We start from the raw sequence: 13,636 nt of genomic DNA, 5'->3' as shown, positions 1-13,636 counted from the left end.
AAAAAGGGGATAGAGAATAAGACGGAATATCTTATTGCCTCTATATAAATCCACAGTACACCCAACTCTTGAATAGTGTGTGCAGATGTGGTCACCTAATCTAAAAAAAGATATCTTGGCATTGGAAAAAGTTCAGAAAAGGGAAACAAAAATAATTAGGGGTTTGGAAAGGCCAACACTGAGAGATTAATAAAACTGGGACTTTTGAGGTTAGAAAAGAAGAGACTAAGGTGGGATATGATAGATGTCTATAAAACCATGACCAGTGTGGAGAAAGTAAATAAGGAAAAGCTATTTACTTGCTCCCATAAAACAAGAACTAGGGGTCACCAAATGAGATTAATAAGTACAAGACCCCCAAGTACAGGGGCTACTGCTGCGGAGCAGCCTTTGTTTGCTGATGCTGGATCAGCCTCTATCTATGGGGAGCTCGAACCCCCCCCCAGTCTCGTGGACAGGGACTGCTGCCGACCCACGCTGCTACCTCTATATAAGAGGCAGCGGTGCAGAAGGCAAGCCAATCTGTGCGGGGGAACTGGTTTTTAAATTGGCTCTCCTCACGGCCCAGCTCCCATTTGCCACCCAGCACTGAGAGGCTGCAATGCAGTGTGCTCCCTACCAGTGGGACCAGATAGCCCTGCCCCCAAGGATTATCAAACAGTTGTACAACAACTAAAATTTTATATGGTTACATGACTATTCAATTACAAGCTAACAATTTAGTCCATTAATCCTTTGTCATAGAGACTGTCCAGTTTGGCCAATATACATGGAAGAGAGGCACTGCAGGAAAAAAAGCACAAGAAAAAAAAATACACAGGGCACAGCAGTTGGTCCTGGTCAAGAGAAAAGACAATGTTCCCAAGCTGAATCTTACACAGTGGTGTGTTCCACTCCTTTGGGAGCAAAGGATCTGGTAGTTCTGTGAGTATCCATAGTCAAGGGCTGGCTATCACTGGTGAGCACTTCAAAGACACTCAGGGACTGGGGTGTATCTTATGGTAAACTGTAAGGCCCCATAAGGGCTGGCATAGCCTAGTGCTTTAGTTGTTCACAGGCTGGTGATTTCAGGGAACTGAACCCAGCAAGCATAAGCAAGACACTCTCCCACTGAAGGCAGGGGTAAATAAGGTGATTCATAGTCCTGGGTACTCCAAGAACCATTACACTGAACAAGTTGGAGATTGTTTTGGTTGGTTAATTTGACTGCTGAAGACTGATGTTACCCACCCATTCTTGCTATAGTGGAAACATATTTTTCAAGTTTTGCAGAGTTTGTTAGCCAACTAGACTCTTGGATTCACCTAATTGGCTCTGGAAGTTCATTCCTCAGCCATGTCCCTTCAAATGAGAATGCTTTATGCCAAGTTCTCTTGCTCTTCACCCTGCACTGTCCCAGAGAAGCACAAATGCTGAAGATGCTCTATTGTCCTGTGGAGACTGGCTTTTCTTTTGTGCCAGTTTCTGTTTATGGCATGACTATTCAATTAATCAATAGGGTGCCTCTGCTGTTGCTACACTTCAAAGTTGAAGTGCTGCATGGAGCCCAGGGTCAGCTCCGAGGAAGCATTTCAAAGGGGCACAAATGATCCCAGGTTCCAACGCAGCACGTAGAGCCCAGAGTCAGTCCCCAGCTGATCCCGGGACCTCAGACTCCATAGAGCATTTCAAAGAGTCCCCCACTGACCCCAGGCTCCATGAGGGCACTTCCACTTTGAAATGCATATAAGCCCCTGCTGGGGACTCTTCTACATTTCACAGCTGGCATGCCGCGTGCTGCCCGAAGTCAGCGGAACTTCCTGCTGGCCCCGGACTGCACGGAGTTCCGCATTCCTCTTTTGAAATGTACAGCAGGGACTCTTGTACATTTCAAAGGAGGAATGCAGAAGTGCCTATGGATTAGTCAGGTAGTCAATGCAAATTCCATCGACTACTAAATTGCTCAATATTTAACATCCTTAATTTTCAACCACTGGTCTGCAGACTGGTGAGGGGCGATAGCACACTGCCAGGCCACGTCCATGCCTTGATGACTGGCTCAGTAGGATTCCGGAGCAAGGCCCATTCTGCCCAGAAACCCCCCTTTCCCTCTCTCCAGGATTGTATCTTTTCTCTGCACCCAGCGCTGCGTTGGCTTCTCTGCATTATGCTACATTGATGCTGAGAACGCTAACAGAGCCTAGGGGTGGGAGGGCTCTCGGGGCAGGGGCTGCAGTGCGGGGGGTTGCTCAGTAGGACCCAGGAGCGGCAGCTCTGGGAGTTGGGCTGGGTTTGGCCACTGCAGCAGAAAGCAACTCGCAGCCGCTGCTCACGGCGACTCTGGGACCATTGGGATGTGAACTATTCACTCCCCCCTCGCCCCCACAACCTTGCTGCCCCAGTGGTCACCAACCAGTAGATCGAGATCCACTGGTAGATCTTGACTGGTTTGGTTTTCAGCTGTCCCACCCCCTGCCACTTATTCTGCAGAGCAGGGAAGGGAGAGGAGGGTGCCCTGATATCAGGGTGCCCCCCTCCCAACCTGTATTCTGTCTCCACAGAATGAAGGGGGGCACAACAGGGTTTGGGATGGAGGGAGTTTGCTGACTGCTTTTGAGAGTGGTGCAGGGCCAGGGCAGGGGCGAGCCTGTCTTAGCTCCACTGCACCACCACCCAGGAACCACCTGTGGTAAGCAGTGTCCCGCTGAAGCCTGTATCCTGAACCACTGCCCAGTCATAAATCCCCGCTTGCATCCCAGGCCCCTGCCCTAGCCCTGAGGGCCGCCCCCAGACTGATACTCCCTTACAGAGCCTGTACCCTGAACCCCCTCCTGCACCCCAAACTCCAGTCCCAGTTTCAGCTCAGAGAACCTCTCACACTTCAAATCCTTAACCCAAGACCAGAGCCTCCACCCTAACCCTCTGCCTGACAAAAAGGAGGAAGGATGGAGGAGGAAGAGACTGGAGTAGGCAGGGCCTCAGAGAAGGGGCACAAAGGAGGTGGGACAAGGATATTTGGGTGTCAAGTAGATCCTGGATTGCACTTCAATTCAAAAAAGGGATCTCGTGCTTAAAAAGTTTGGAGATCACTGCTCTATCAGAAAGAAGCAGCGGGGAGGGAGGGGATAAGAGAAGGGGTGTTCTTCAAAGTCATAATGCTGCGCGGAGCCAGACCCTGGGCTCCACACAGCGCTGCGGCTTTGAAATGCCACATGCAGCCCAGGGTCCCCAGCTGGCCCCTTCAAAGCAGCAGTGGCACTGCCACTTTGAAATGGTGTGTGGAGCCTGATGCCGGGCAGAGCCGCATAGAGCCTGGGGTCAGCTTTGACATGCTGCAGGGAGCATGTTAAACAATTAAAGGGGGTAAGGAGATGCAGGAGCAGTCCTTACCTGCAGCAGGTGGGGAGTTGCTCCAACCCCCACCTGTTAACTTTAACCAGTGAGCCTCAACCATTATGGGGTGATGCCTACCAGGTTAAACATTAACAGCTGTAATACTGACAGACAATATAAGACCTATGAAAATAGTAATAAAAAGGGTGAATGCTGACGCCTCAGACCCCATGTATTTTGAAGAAAATTAAGACTTTTGCAGCAGTGTAAACTTTGCAAATACACATTCAGGAAAAGTTCAAATAAGGGAAACCACAAGGAAATAGTACTATTTAGTAATTGACATATTTAGTCTGCAGAAGCGAAAAGTGAGGGGGGATTTGAGAGCAGCCTACAGGTTCCTGAAGGGAGGTTGCAGAGAGGCGGGAGGAAGGCTGTTCTCGGTGGGGGCAGAACAAGGAGCAATGGTCTCAAGTTGCAGCGGGAGAGGTCTAGATTGGAGATTGGGAAAACTGTTTCCCTAGGAGGGCGGAGAAGTGCTGGGACGGGTTAGGCGGGGGGGGGGGGCGTGGGTATCCCGTCTCTAGCAGTGTGTAATGCCCTGGCCAGGACGAGTTAGCGGGGGGAGGGTCCCGTCTCTAGCAGTGGGGGGGTCCCATCCCTAGCAGTGTGTAAAGCCCTGGCTGTGACGGGTTAGCGGGGGGGGGTTCCAGTCTCTAGCGGTGTGTAAAGCCCGGGACAGGATGGGTTGGAGAGGGGAGGGAGAGGGGGGCGGGGTTCCCATCTCTAGCAGTGTGTAAAGCCCTGGCCGGGACGGGTTCGCGGGGAGGGGGGTCCTGTCTCTAGCGGCGTGTAAAGCCCTAGCTGGGACAGGTTAGCGGGGGAGGGTCCAGTCTCTAGCGGTGTGTAAAGTGCTGGCCGGGACGGGGGGGGGGGGGTCCTGTCTCTAGCGGTGTGTAAAGCCCTGGCCGGGGGATTAGCGGGGGGGGGGTCCCTTCTGTAGCAGTGTGTAAAGCCCTGGCCGGGATGGGTTGGGGGGGGTCCCATCTCTAGCCGTGTGTAAAGCCCTGGCCTGGCCGGGGGGGGGGGGGGGGGGGGGGGCAGGGCGGGGTGTGAAGCCCTGGCCCGGGGGGGGGGGGGGGCGCGCGGGGCGGTGTGTGAAGCCCTGGCCCGAGGGGGGGGGGGGCGGTGTGTGAAGCCCTGGCCCGAGGGGGGGGGGGGGCGGTGTGTGAAGCCCTGGCCCGAGGGGGGGGGGGGGCGGTGTGTGAAGCCCTGGCCCGAGGGGGGGGGGGGGCGGTGTGTGAAGCCCTGGCCCGAGGGGGGGGGGGGGCGGTGTGTGAAGCCCTGGCCCGAGGGGGGGGGGGGCCGGTGTGTGAAGCCCTGGCCCGAGGGGGGGGGGGCCGGTGTGTGAAGCCCTGGCCCGAGGGGGGGGGGGGCGCCGGTGTGTGAAGCCCTGGCCCGAGGGGGGGGGGGGGGCGGTGTGTGAAGCCCTGGCCCGAGGGGGGGGGGGGGCGGTGTGTGAAGCCCTGGCCCGAGGGGGGGGGGGGGCGGTGTGTGAAGCCCTGGCCCGAGGGGGGGGGGGGGGGGCCGGTGTGTGAAGCCCTGGCCCGAGGGGGGGGGGGGGGGCCGGTGTGTGAAGCCCTGGCCCGAGGGGGGGGGGGGGGCCGGTGTGTGAAGCCCTGGCCCGAGGGGGGGGGGGGGCGGTGTGTGAAGCCCTGGCCCGAGGGGGGGGGGGGCGGTGTGTGAAGCCCTGGCCCGAGGGGGGGGGGGGCGGTGTGTGAAGCCCTGGCCCGAGGGGGGGGGGGGCGGTGTGTGAAGCCCTGGCCCGAGGGGGGGGGGGCGGTGTGTGAAGCCCTGGCCCGAGGGGGGGGGGGCGGTGTGTGAAGCCCTGGCCCGAGGGGGGGGGGGCGGTGTGTGAAGCCCTGGCCCGAGGGGGGGGGGGGGCGGTGTGTGAAGCCCTGGCCCGAGGGGGGGGGGGGGCGGTGTGTGAAGCCCTGGCCCGAGGGGGGGGGGGGGCGGTGTGTGAAGCCCTGGCCCGAGGGGGGGGGGGGCGGTGTGTGAAGCCCTGGCCCGAGGGGGGGGGGGGGGCGGTGTGTGAAGCCCTGGCCCGAGGGGGGGGGGGGGGCGGTGTGTGAAGCCCTGGCCCGAGGGGGGGGGGGGGGGGGCGGTGTGTGAAGCCCTGGCCCGAGGGGGGGGGGGCGGTGTGTGAAGCCCTGGCCCGAGGGGGGGGGGGGGGCGGTGTGTGAAGCCCTGGCCCGAGGGGGGGGGGGGGCGGTGTGTGAAGCCCTGGCCCGGGGGGGGGGGGGGGCGGTGTGTGAAGCCCTGGCCCGAGGGGGGGGGGGGGCGGTGTGTGAAGCCCTGGCCCGGGGGGGGGGGGGGGGGCGGTGTGTGAAGCCCTGGCCCGGGGGGGGGGGGGGGGCGGTGTGTGAAGCCCTGGCCCGGGGGGGGGGGGGCGGTGTGTGAAGCCCTGGCCCGGGGGGGGGGGGGGCGGTGTGTGAAGCCCTGGCCCGGGGGGGGGGGGGGCCTGGACTCGGTGGCCCCGGAGGTGCCGGACCAGGCGCTACACGCAGGCCCCGATCCTCTCCCGCCGGGGCCGGACGCACCATTCCCCGCCCCAAGCTCGGGCCGCCTGAGGGAGGACCGCAGGGCGCGGGCCCCTCTCGCCGTTCCCAGGCCGCGGGAGGCCGAGCAGGCCTGAGGGGGCCCAGGCGGAGGGGCCCGGCGAGACCCCCCCCCCGCAGGCCTGAGGGGGCCCAGGCGGAGGGGCCCGGCGAGACCCCCCCCCCCCGCAGGCCTGAGGGGGCCCAGGCGGAGGGGCCCGGGGAGACCCCCCCCCCACAGGCCTGAGGGGGCCCAGGCGGACGGGCCCGGCGAGACCCCCCCCCCGCAGGCCTGAGGGGGCCCAGGCGGAGGGGCCCGGGGAGACCCCCCCACAGGCCTGAGGGGGCCCAGGCGGAGGGGCCCGGGGAGACCCCCCCCCGCAGGCCTGAGGGGGCCCAGGCGGAGGGGCCCGGGGAGACCCCCCCACAGGCCTGAGGGGGCCCAGGCGGAGGGGCCCGGGGAGACCCCCCCCCGCAGGCCTGAGGGGGCCCAGGCGGACGGGCCCGGCGAGACCCCCCCCCCGCAGGCCTGAGGGGGCCCAGGCGGAGGGGCCCGGGAGACCCCCCCCCCCCGCAGGCCTGAGGGGGCCCAGGCGGAGGGGCCCGGGGAGACCCCCCCACAGGCCTGAGGGGGCCCAGGCGGAGGGGCCCGGGAGACCCCCCCCCCGCAGGCCTGAGGGGGCCCAGGCGGAGGGGCCCGGGGAGACCCCCCCACAGGCCTGAGGGGGCCCAGGCGGAGGGGCCCGGCGAGACCCCCCCCCGCAGGCCTGAGGGGGCCCAGGCGGACGGGCCCGGGGAGACCCCCCCCCGCAGGCCTGAGGGGGCCCAGGCGGAGGGGCCCGGGAGACCCCCCCCCCGCAGGCCTGAGGGGGCCCAGGCGGAGGGGCCCGGGAGACCCCCCCCCCGCAGGCCTGAGGGGGCCCAGGCGGAGGGGCCCGGCGAGACCCCCCCCCGCAGGCCTGAGGGGGCCCAGGCGGAGGGGCCCGGCGAGACCCCCCCCCGCAGGCCTGAGGGGGCCCAGGCGGACGGGCCCCCCCGCGCGAGAAGAGCCGCTCACCAGGGTGATCGTCGTTGTCGTCGCCATCTTGTCCTGCCGCCCCGGCCCCGGCGCCTCCTCCTCGGCGGGAAGCTCGCGCAAGGCCAGCGCGTGCGCGGCGCGGAGCTCTCGCGGGACCTTACCCGCTGTGGCCGCAGACGGCAGCTCTCGCGAGATGTGCCTACGGCCGGGGAGGCAGCACTAGGGCGCGCGCAGAGGGGGGCTGTCGGGCTCAGGCCCCGCCCCTCGGGCCATAGGAGGCGCTGGCAGCCTTGGAGTTAGCGAGAAGCCCCGCCCTAGAGCGAGTACGGGGGCCGAGAGGGGCCGGAGGCTGAGTCGCACGTGCCAGCCCCTGCAAGCAGCTAAGGGCTGGGTAGGAGCAGAGGGCCCGGGTGGGTTGTAGGCTCAGGGCTGGGGTGCACGGGGCTGGCTCTGCGGGACCCTGGTGCAGGAGGAGATACAGGGTGCAGGCTCCGGGCGGCAGTGTGGGGGCAGGAGGGGGCTCAGGGCTGGGGTGCACGGGGCTGGCTCTGCGGGACCCTGGTGCAGGAGGAGATACAGGGTGCAGGCTCCGGGCGGCAGTGTGGGGGCAGGAGGGGGCTCAGGGCTGGGGTGCACGGGGCTGGCTCTGCGGGACCCTGGTGCAGGAGGAGATACAGGTGCAGGCTCCGGGCGGCAGTGTGGGGGCAGGAGGGGGCTCAGGGCTGGGGTGCACGGGGCTGGCTCTGCGGGACCCTGGTGCAGGAGGAGATACAGGTGCAGGCTCCGGGCGGCAGTGTGGGGGTAGGAGGGGGCTCAGGGCTGGGGTGCACGGGGCTGGCTCTGCGGGACCCTGGTGCAGGAGGAGATACAGGTGCAGGCTCCGGGCGGCAGTGTGGGGGTAGGAGGGGGCTCAGGGCTGGGGTGCACGGGGCTGGCTCTGCGGGACCCTGGTGCAGGAGGAGATACAGGTGCAGGCTCCGGGCGGCAGTGTGGGGGCAGGAGGGGGCTCAGGGCTGGGGTGCACGGGGCTGGCTCTGCGGGACCCTGGTGCAGGAGGAGATACAGGTGCAGGCTCCGGGCGGCAGTGTGGGGGTAGGAGGGGGCTCAGGGCTGGGGTGCACGGGGCTGGCTCTGCGGGACCCTGGTGCAGGAGGAGATACAGGTGCAGGCTCCGGGCGGCAGTGTGGGGGTAGGAGGGGGCTCAGGGCTGGGGTGCACGGGGCTGGCTCTGCGGGACCCTGGTGCAGGAGGAGATACAGGTGCAGGCTCCGGGCGGCAGTGTGGGGGCAGGAGGGGGCTCAGGGCTGGGGTGCACGGGGCTGGCTCTGCGGGACCCTGGTGTAGGACGAGATACAGCTGCAGGCTCCGGGCGGCAGTGTGGGGGCAGGAGGGGGCTCAGGGCTGGGGTGCACGGGGCTGGCTCTGCGGGACCCTGGTGCAGGAGGAGATACAGGTGCAGGCTCCGGGCGGCAGTGTGGGGGCAGGAGGGGGCTCAGGGCTGGGGTGCACGGGGCTGGCTCTGCGGGACCCTGGTGCAGGAGGAGATACAGGTGCAGGCTCCGGGCGGCAGTGTGGGGGCAGGAGGGGGCTCAGGGCTGGGGTGCACGGGGCTGGCTCTGCGGGACCCTGGTGCAGGAGGAGATACAGGTGCAGGCTCCGGGCGGCAGTGTGGGGGCAGGAGGGGGCTCAGGGCTGGGGTGCACGGGGCTGGCTCTGCGGGACCCTGGTGCAGGAGGAGATACAGGTGCAGGCTCCGGGCGGCAGTGTGGGGGTAGGAGGGGGCTCAGGGCTGGGGTGCACGGGGCTGGCTCTGCGGGACCCTGGTGTAGGACGAGATACAGCTGCAGGCTCCGGGCGGCAGTGTGGGGGCAGGAGGGGGCTGAGGGCTGGGGTGCACGGGGCTGGCTCTGGGTGAGCCTGGTGCAGGAGGTTGGGATGCAGGAGGAGATACAGGGTGCAGGCTCTGGGCGGCAGTGTGGGGGCAGGAGGGGGCTGAGGGCTGGGGTGTACCAGGCTGGCTCTGGGTGAGCCTGGTGCAGGAGGTTGGGATGCAGGAGGAGATACAGGGTGCAGGCTCTGGGCGGCAGTGTGGGGGCAGGAGGGGGCTGAGGGCTGGGGTGCACGGGGCTGGCTCTGGGTGAGCCTGGTGCAGGAGGTTGGGATGCAGGAGGAGATACAGGTGCAGGCTCCGGGCGGCAGTGTGGGGGCAGGAGGGGGCTGAGGGCTGGGGTGTACCAGGCTGGCTCTGGGTGAGCCTGGTGCAGGAGGTTGGGATGCAGGAGGAGATACAGGGTGCAGGCTCCGGGCGGCAGTGTGGGGGCAGGAGGGGGCTGAGGGTTGGGGTGTACCGGGCTGGCTCTGGATGAGCCTGGTGCAGGAGGTTGGGATGCAGGAGGAGATACAGGTGCAGGCTCTGGGCGGCAGTGTGGGGGCAGGAGGGGGCTGAGGGTTGGGGTGTACCGGGCTGGCTCTGGGTGAGCCTGGTGCAGGAGGTTGGGATGCAGGTGGAGCTACAGGTGCAGGCTCCGGGCGGCAGTGTGGGGGTAGGAGGGGGCTCAGGGCTGGGGTGCACGGGGCTGGCTCTGCGGGACCCTGGTGCAGGAGGAGATACAGGTGCAGGCTCCGGGCGGCAGTGTGGGGGCAGGAGGGGGCTCAGGGCTGGGGTGCACGGGGCTGGCTCTGCGGGACCCTGGTGCAGGAGGAGATACAGGTGCAGGCTCCGGGCGGCAGTGTGGGGGCAGGAGGGGGCTCAGGGCTGGGGTGCACGGGGCTGGCTCTGCGGGACCCTGGTGCAGGAGGAGATACAGGTGCAGGCTCCGGGCGGCAGTGTGGGGACAGGAAGGGGCTGAGGGCTGGGGTGCACGGGGCTGGCTCTGCGGGACCCTAGTGCAGGAGGAGATACAGGGTGCAGGCTCCGGGCGGCAGTGTGGGGGCAGGAGGGGGCTCAGGGCTGGGGTGCACGGGGCTGGCTCTGCGGGACCCTGGTGCAGGAGGAGCTACAGGTGCAGGCTCCGGGCGGCAGTGTGGGGGTAGGAGGGGGCTCAGGGCTGGGGTGCACGGGGCTGGCTCTGCGGGACCCTGGTGCAGGAGGAAATACAGGTGCAGGCTCCGGGCGGCAGTGTGGGGGCAGGAGGGGGCTCAGGGCTGGGGTGCACGGGGCTGGCTCTGCGGGACCCTGGTGCAGGAGGAGATACAGGTGCAGGCTCCGGGCGGCAGTGTGGGGGCAGGAGGGGGCTGAGGGCTGGGGTGTACCAGGCTGGCTCTGGGTGAGCCTGGTGCGGGAGGTTGGGATGCAGGAGGAGATACAGGTGCAGGCTCTGGGCGGCAGTGTGGGGGCAGGAGGGGGCTGAGGGCTGGGGTGTACCGGGCTGGCTCTGGGTGAGCCTGGTGCAGGAGGTTGGGATGCAGGTGGAGCTACAGGTGCAGGCTCCGGGCGGCAGTGTGGGGGCAGGAGGGGGCTCAGGGCTGGGGTGCACGGGGCTGGCTCTGCGGGACCCTGATGCAGGAGGAGATACAGGGTGCAGGCTCCGGGCGGCAGTGTGGGGGCAGGAGGGGGCTCAGGGCTGGGGTGCACGGGGCTGGCTCTGCGGGACCCTGGTGCAGGAGGAGCTACAGGTGCAGGCTCCGGGCGGCAGTGTGGGGGTAGGAGGGGGCTCAGGGCTGGGGTGCACGGGGCTGGCTCTGCGGGACCCTAGTGCAGGAGGAAATACAGGTGCAGGCTCCGGGCGGCAGTGTGGGGGCAGGAGGGGGCTCAGGGCTGGGGTGCACGGGGCTGGCTCTGCGGGACCCTGGTGCAGGAGGAGATACAGGTGCAGGCTCCGGGCGGCAGTGTGGGGGCAGGAGGGGGCTCAGGGCTGGGGTGCACGGGGCTGGCTCTGCGGGACCCTGGTGCAGGAGGAGCTACAGGTGCAGGCTCCGGGCGGCAGTGTGGGGGCAGGAGGGGGCTCAGGGCTGGGGTGCACGGGGCTGGCTCTGCGGGACCCTGGTGCAGGAGGAAATACAGGTGCAGGCTCCGGGCGGCAGTGTGGGGGCAGGAGGGGGCTCAGGGCTGGGGTGCACGGGGCTGGCTCTGCGGGACCCTGGTGCAGGAGGAGATACAGGTGCAGGCTCCGGGCGGCAGTGTGGGGGCAGGAGGGGGCTCAGGGCTGGGGTGCACGGGGCTGGCTCTGCGGGACCCTGGTGCAGGAGGAGATACAGGGTGCAGGCTCCGGGCGGCAGTGTGGGGGCAGGAGGGGGCTCAGGGCTGGGGTGCACGGGGCTGGCTCTGCGGGACCCTGGTGCAGGAGGAGCTACAGGTGCAGGCTCCGGGCGGCAGTGTGGGGGCAGGAGGGGGCTCAGGGCTGGGGTGCACGGGGCTGGCTCTGCGGGACCCTGGTGCAGGAGGAGATACAGGTGCAGGCTCTGGGCGGCAGTGTGGGGGCAGGAGGGGGCTGAGGGCTGGGGTGCACGGGGCTGGCTCTGGGTGAGCCTGGTGCAGGAGGTTGGGATGCAGGAGGAGATACAGGTGCAGGCTCCGGGCGGCAGTGTGGGGGCAGGAGGGGGCTGAGGGTTGGGGTGTACCGGGCTGGCTCTGGGTGAGCCTGGTGCAGGAGGTTGGGATGCAGGTGGAGATACAGGTGCAGGCTCCGGGCAGCAGTGTGGGGGCAGGAGGGGGCTGAGGGCTGGGGTGTACCGGGCTGGCTCTGGGTGAGCCTGGTGCAGGAGGTTGGGATGCAGGAGGAGATACAGGTGCAGGCTCTGGGCGGCAGTGTGGGGGCAGGAGGGGGCTGAGGGTTGGGGTGTACCGGGCTGGCTCTGGGTGAGCCTGGTGCAGGAGGTTGGGATGCAGGAGGAGATACAGGTGCAGGCTCTGGGCGGCAGTGTGGGGGCAGGAAGGGGCTGAGGGCTGGGGTGTACCGGGCTGGCTCTGGGTTAGCCTGGTGCAGGAGGTTGGGATGCAGGTGGAGATACAGGTGCAGGCTCCGGGCGGCAGTGTGGGGGCAGGAAGGGGCTGAGGGCTGGGGTGTACCGGGCTGGCTCTGGGTGAGCCTGGTGCAGGAGGTTGGGATGCAGGAGGAGATACAGGTGCAGGGTCTGGGCGGCAGTGTGGGGGCAGGAAGGGGCTGAGGGCTGGGGTGTACCGGGCTGGCTCTGGGTTAGCCTGGTGCAGGAGGTTGGGATGCAGGTGGAGATACAGGTGCAGGCTCCGGGCGGCAGTGTGGGGGCAGGAAGGGGCTGAGGGCTGGGGTGTACCGGGCTGGCTCTGGGTGAGCCTGGTGCAGGAGGTTGGGATTCAGGAGGAGATACAGGTGCAGGCTCTGGGCGGCAGTGTGGGGGCAGGAGGGGGCTGAGGGTTGGGGTGCATGGGGCTGGCTCTGGGTGAGCCTGGTGCAGGAGGTTGGGATGCAGGAGGAGATACAGGTGCAGGCTCTGGGCGGCAGTGTGGGGGCAGGAGGGGGCTGAGGGTTGGGGTGCACGGGGCTGGCTCTGGGTGAGCCTGGTGCAGGAGGTTGGGATGCAGGAGGAGATACAGGTGCAGGGTCTGGGCGGCAGTGTGGGGGCAGGAGGGGGCTCAGGGCTGGGGTGCACGGGGCTGGCTCTGCGGGACCCTGGTGCAGGAGGAGATACAGGTGCAGGCTCCGGGCGGCAGTGTGGGGGCAGGAGGGGGCTCAGGGCTGGGGTGCACGGGGCTGGCTCTGCGGGACCCTGGTGCAGGAGGAGCTACAGGTGCAGGCTCCGGGCGGCAGTGTGGGGGCAGGAGGGGGCTCAGGGCTGGGGTGCACGGGGCTGGCTCTGCGGGACCCTGGTGCAGGAGGAAATACAGGTGCAGGCTCCGGGCGGCAGTGTGGGGGCAGGAGGGGGCTCAGGGCTGGGGTGCACGGGGCTGGCTCTGCGGGACCCTGGTGCAGGAGGAGATACAGGTGCAGGCTCCGGGCGGCAGTGTGGGGGCAGGAGGGGGCTCAGGGCTGGGGTGCACGGGGCTGGCTCTGCGGGACCCTGGTGCAGGAGGAGATACAGGGTGCAGGCTCCGGGCGGCAGTGTGGGGGCAGGAGGGGGCTCAGGGCTGGGGTGCACGGGGCTGGCTCTGCGGGACCCTGGTGCAGGAGGAGCTACAGGTGCAGGCTCCGGGCGGCAGTGTGGGGGCAGGAGGGGGCTCAGGGCTGGGGTGCACGGGGCTGGCTCTGCGGGACCCTGGTGCAGGAGGAGATACAGGTGCAGGCTCTGGGCGGCAGTGTGGGGGCAGGAGGGGGCTGAGGGCTGGGGTGCACGGGGCTGGCTCTGGGTGAGCCTGGTGCAGGAGGTTGGGATGCAGGAGGAGATACAGGTGCAGGCTCCGGGCGGCAGTGTGGGGGCAGGAGGGGGCTGAGGGTTGGGGTGTACCGGGCTGGCTCTGGGTGAGCCTGGTGCAGGAGGTTGGGATGCAGGTGGAGATACAGGTGCAGGCTCCGGGCAGCAGTGTGGGGGCAGGAGGGGGCTGAGGGCTGGGGTGTACCGGGCTGGCTCTGGGTGAGCCTGGTGCAGGAGGTTGGGATGCAGGAGGAGATACAGGTGCAGGCTCTGGGCGGCAGTGTGGGGGCAGGAGGGGGCTGAGGGTTGGGGTGTACCGGGCTGGCTCTGGGTGAGCCTGGTGCAGGAGGTTGGGATGCAGGAGGAGATACAGGTGCAGGCTCTGGGCGGCAGTGTGGGGGCAGGAAGGGGCTGAGGGCTGGGGTGTACCGGGCTGGCT

General features: G+C 67.1%; 1 protein-coding gene across 1 annotated transcript in view; it reads right to left on the bottom strand.

Moving 5' to 3' along the window:
- The window catches only part of PUF60 (poly(U) binding splicing factor 60), a 36,420-nt gene extending 29,289 nt beyond the window's left edge, over nt 1–7,131 (bottom strand). Inside the window, exon 1 of the mRNA XM_075919844.1 lies at nt 6,970–7,131. Within this exon, the coding sequence (XP_075775959.1) occupies nt 6,970–6,996 (27 nt within the window). The 5' untranslated portion in view covers nt 6,997–7,131. The remainder of the gene's footprint in view (nt 1–6,969) is intronic.
- Between the last annotated feature and the right edge of the window lie 6,505 nt (nt 7,132–13,636).

The sequence above is a fragment of the Pelodiscus sinensis genome, chromosome 2 (genome assembly GCF_049634645.1).
Source record: "Pelodiscus sinensis isolate JC-2024 chromosome 2, ASM4963464v1, whole genome shotgun sequence".
Classification (NCBI taxonomy): Eukaryota; Metazoa; Chordata; order Testudines; family Trionychidae; genus Pelodiscus; species Pelodiscus sinensis.
The sequence above is the reverse complement of the archived record's forward strand: the minus strand, read 5'-3'. Positions and strand labels throughout refer to the sequence as shown.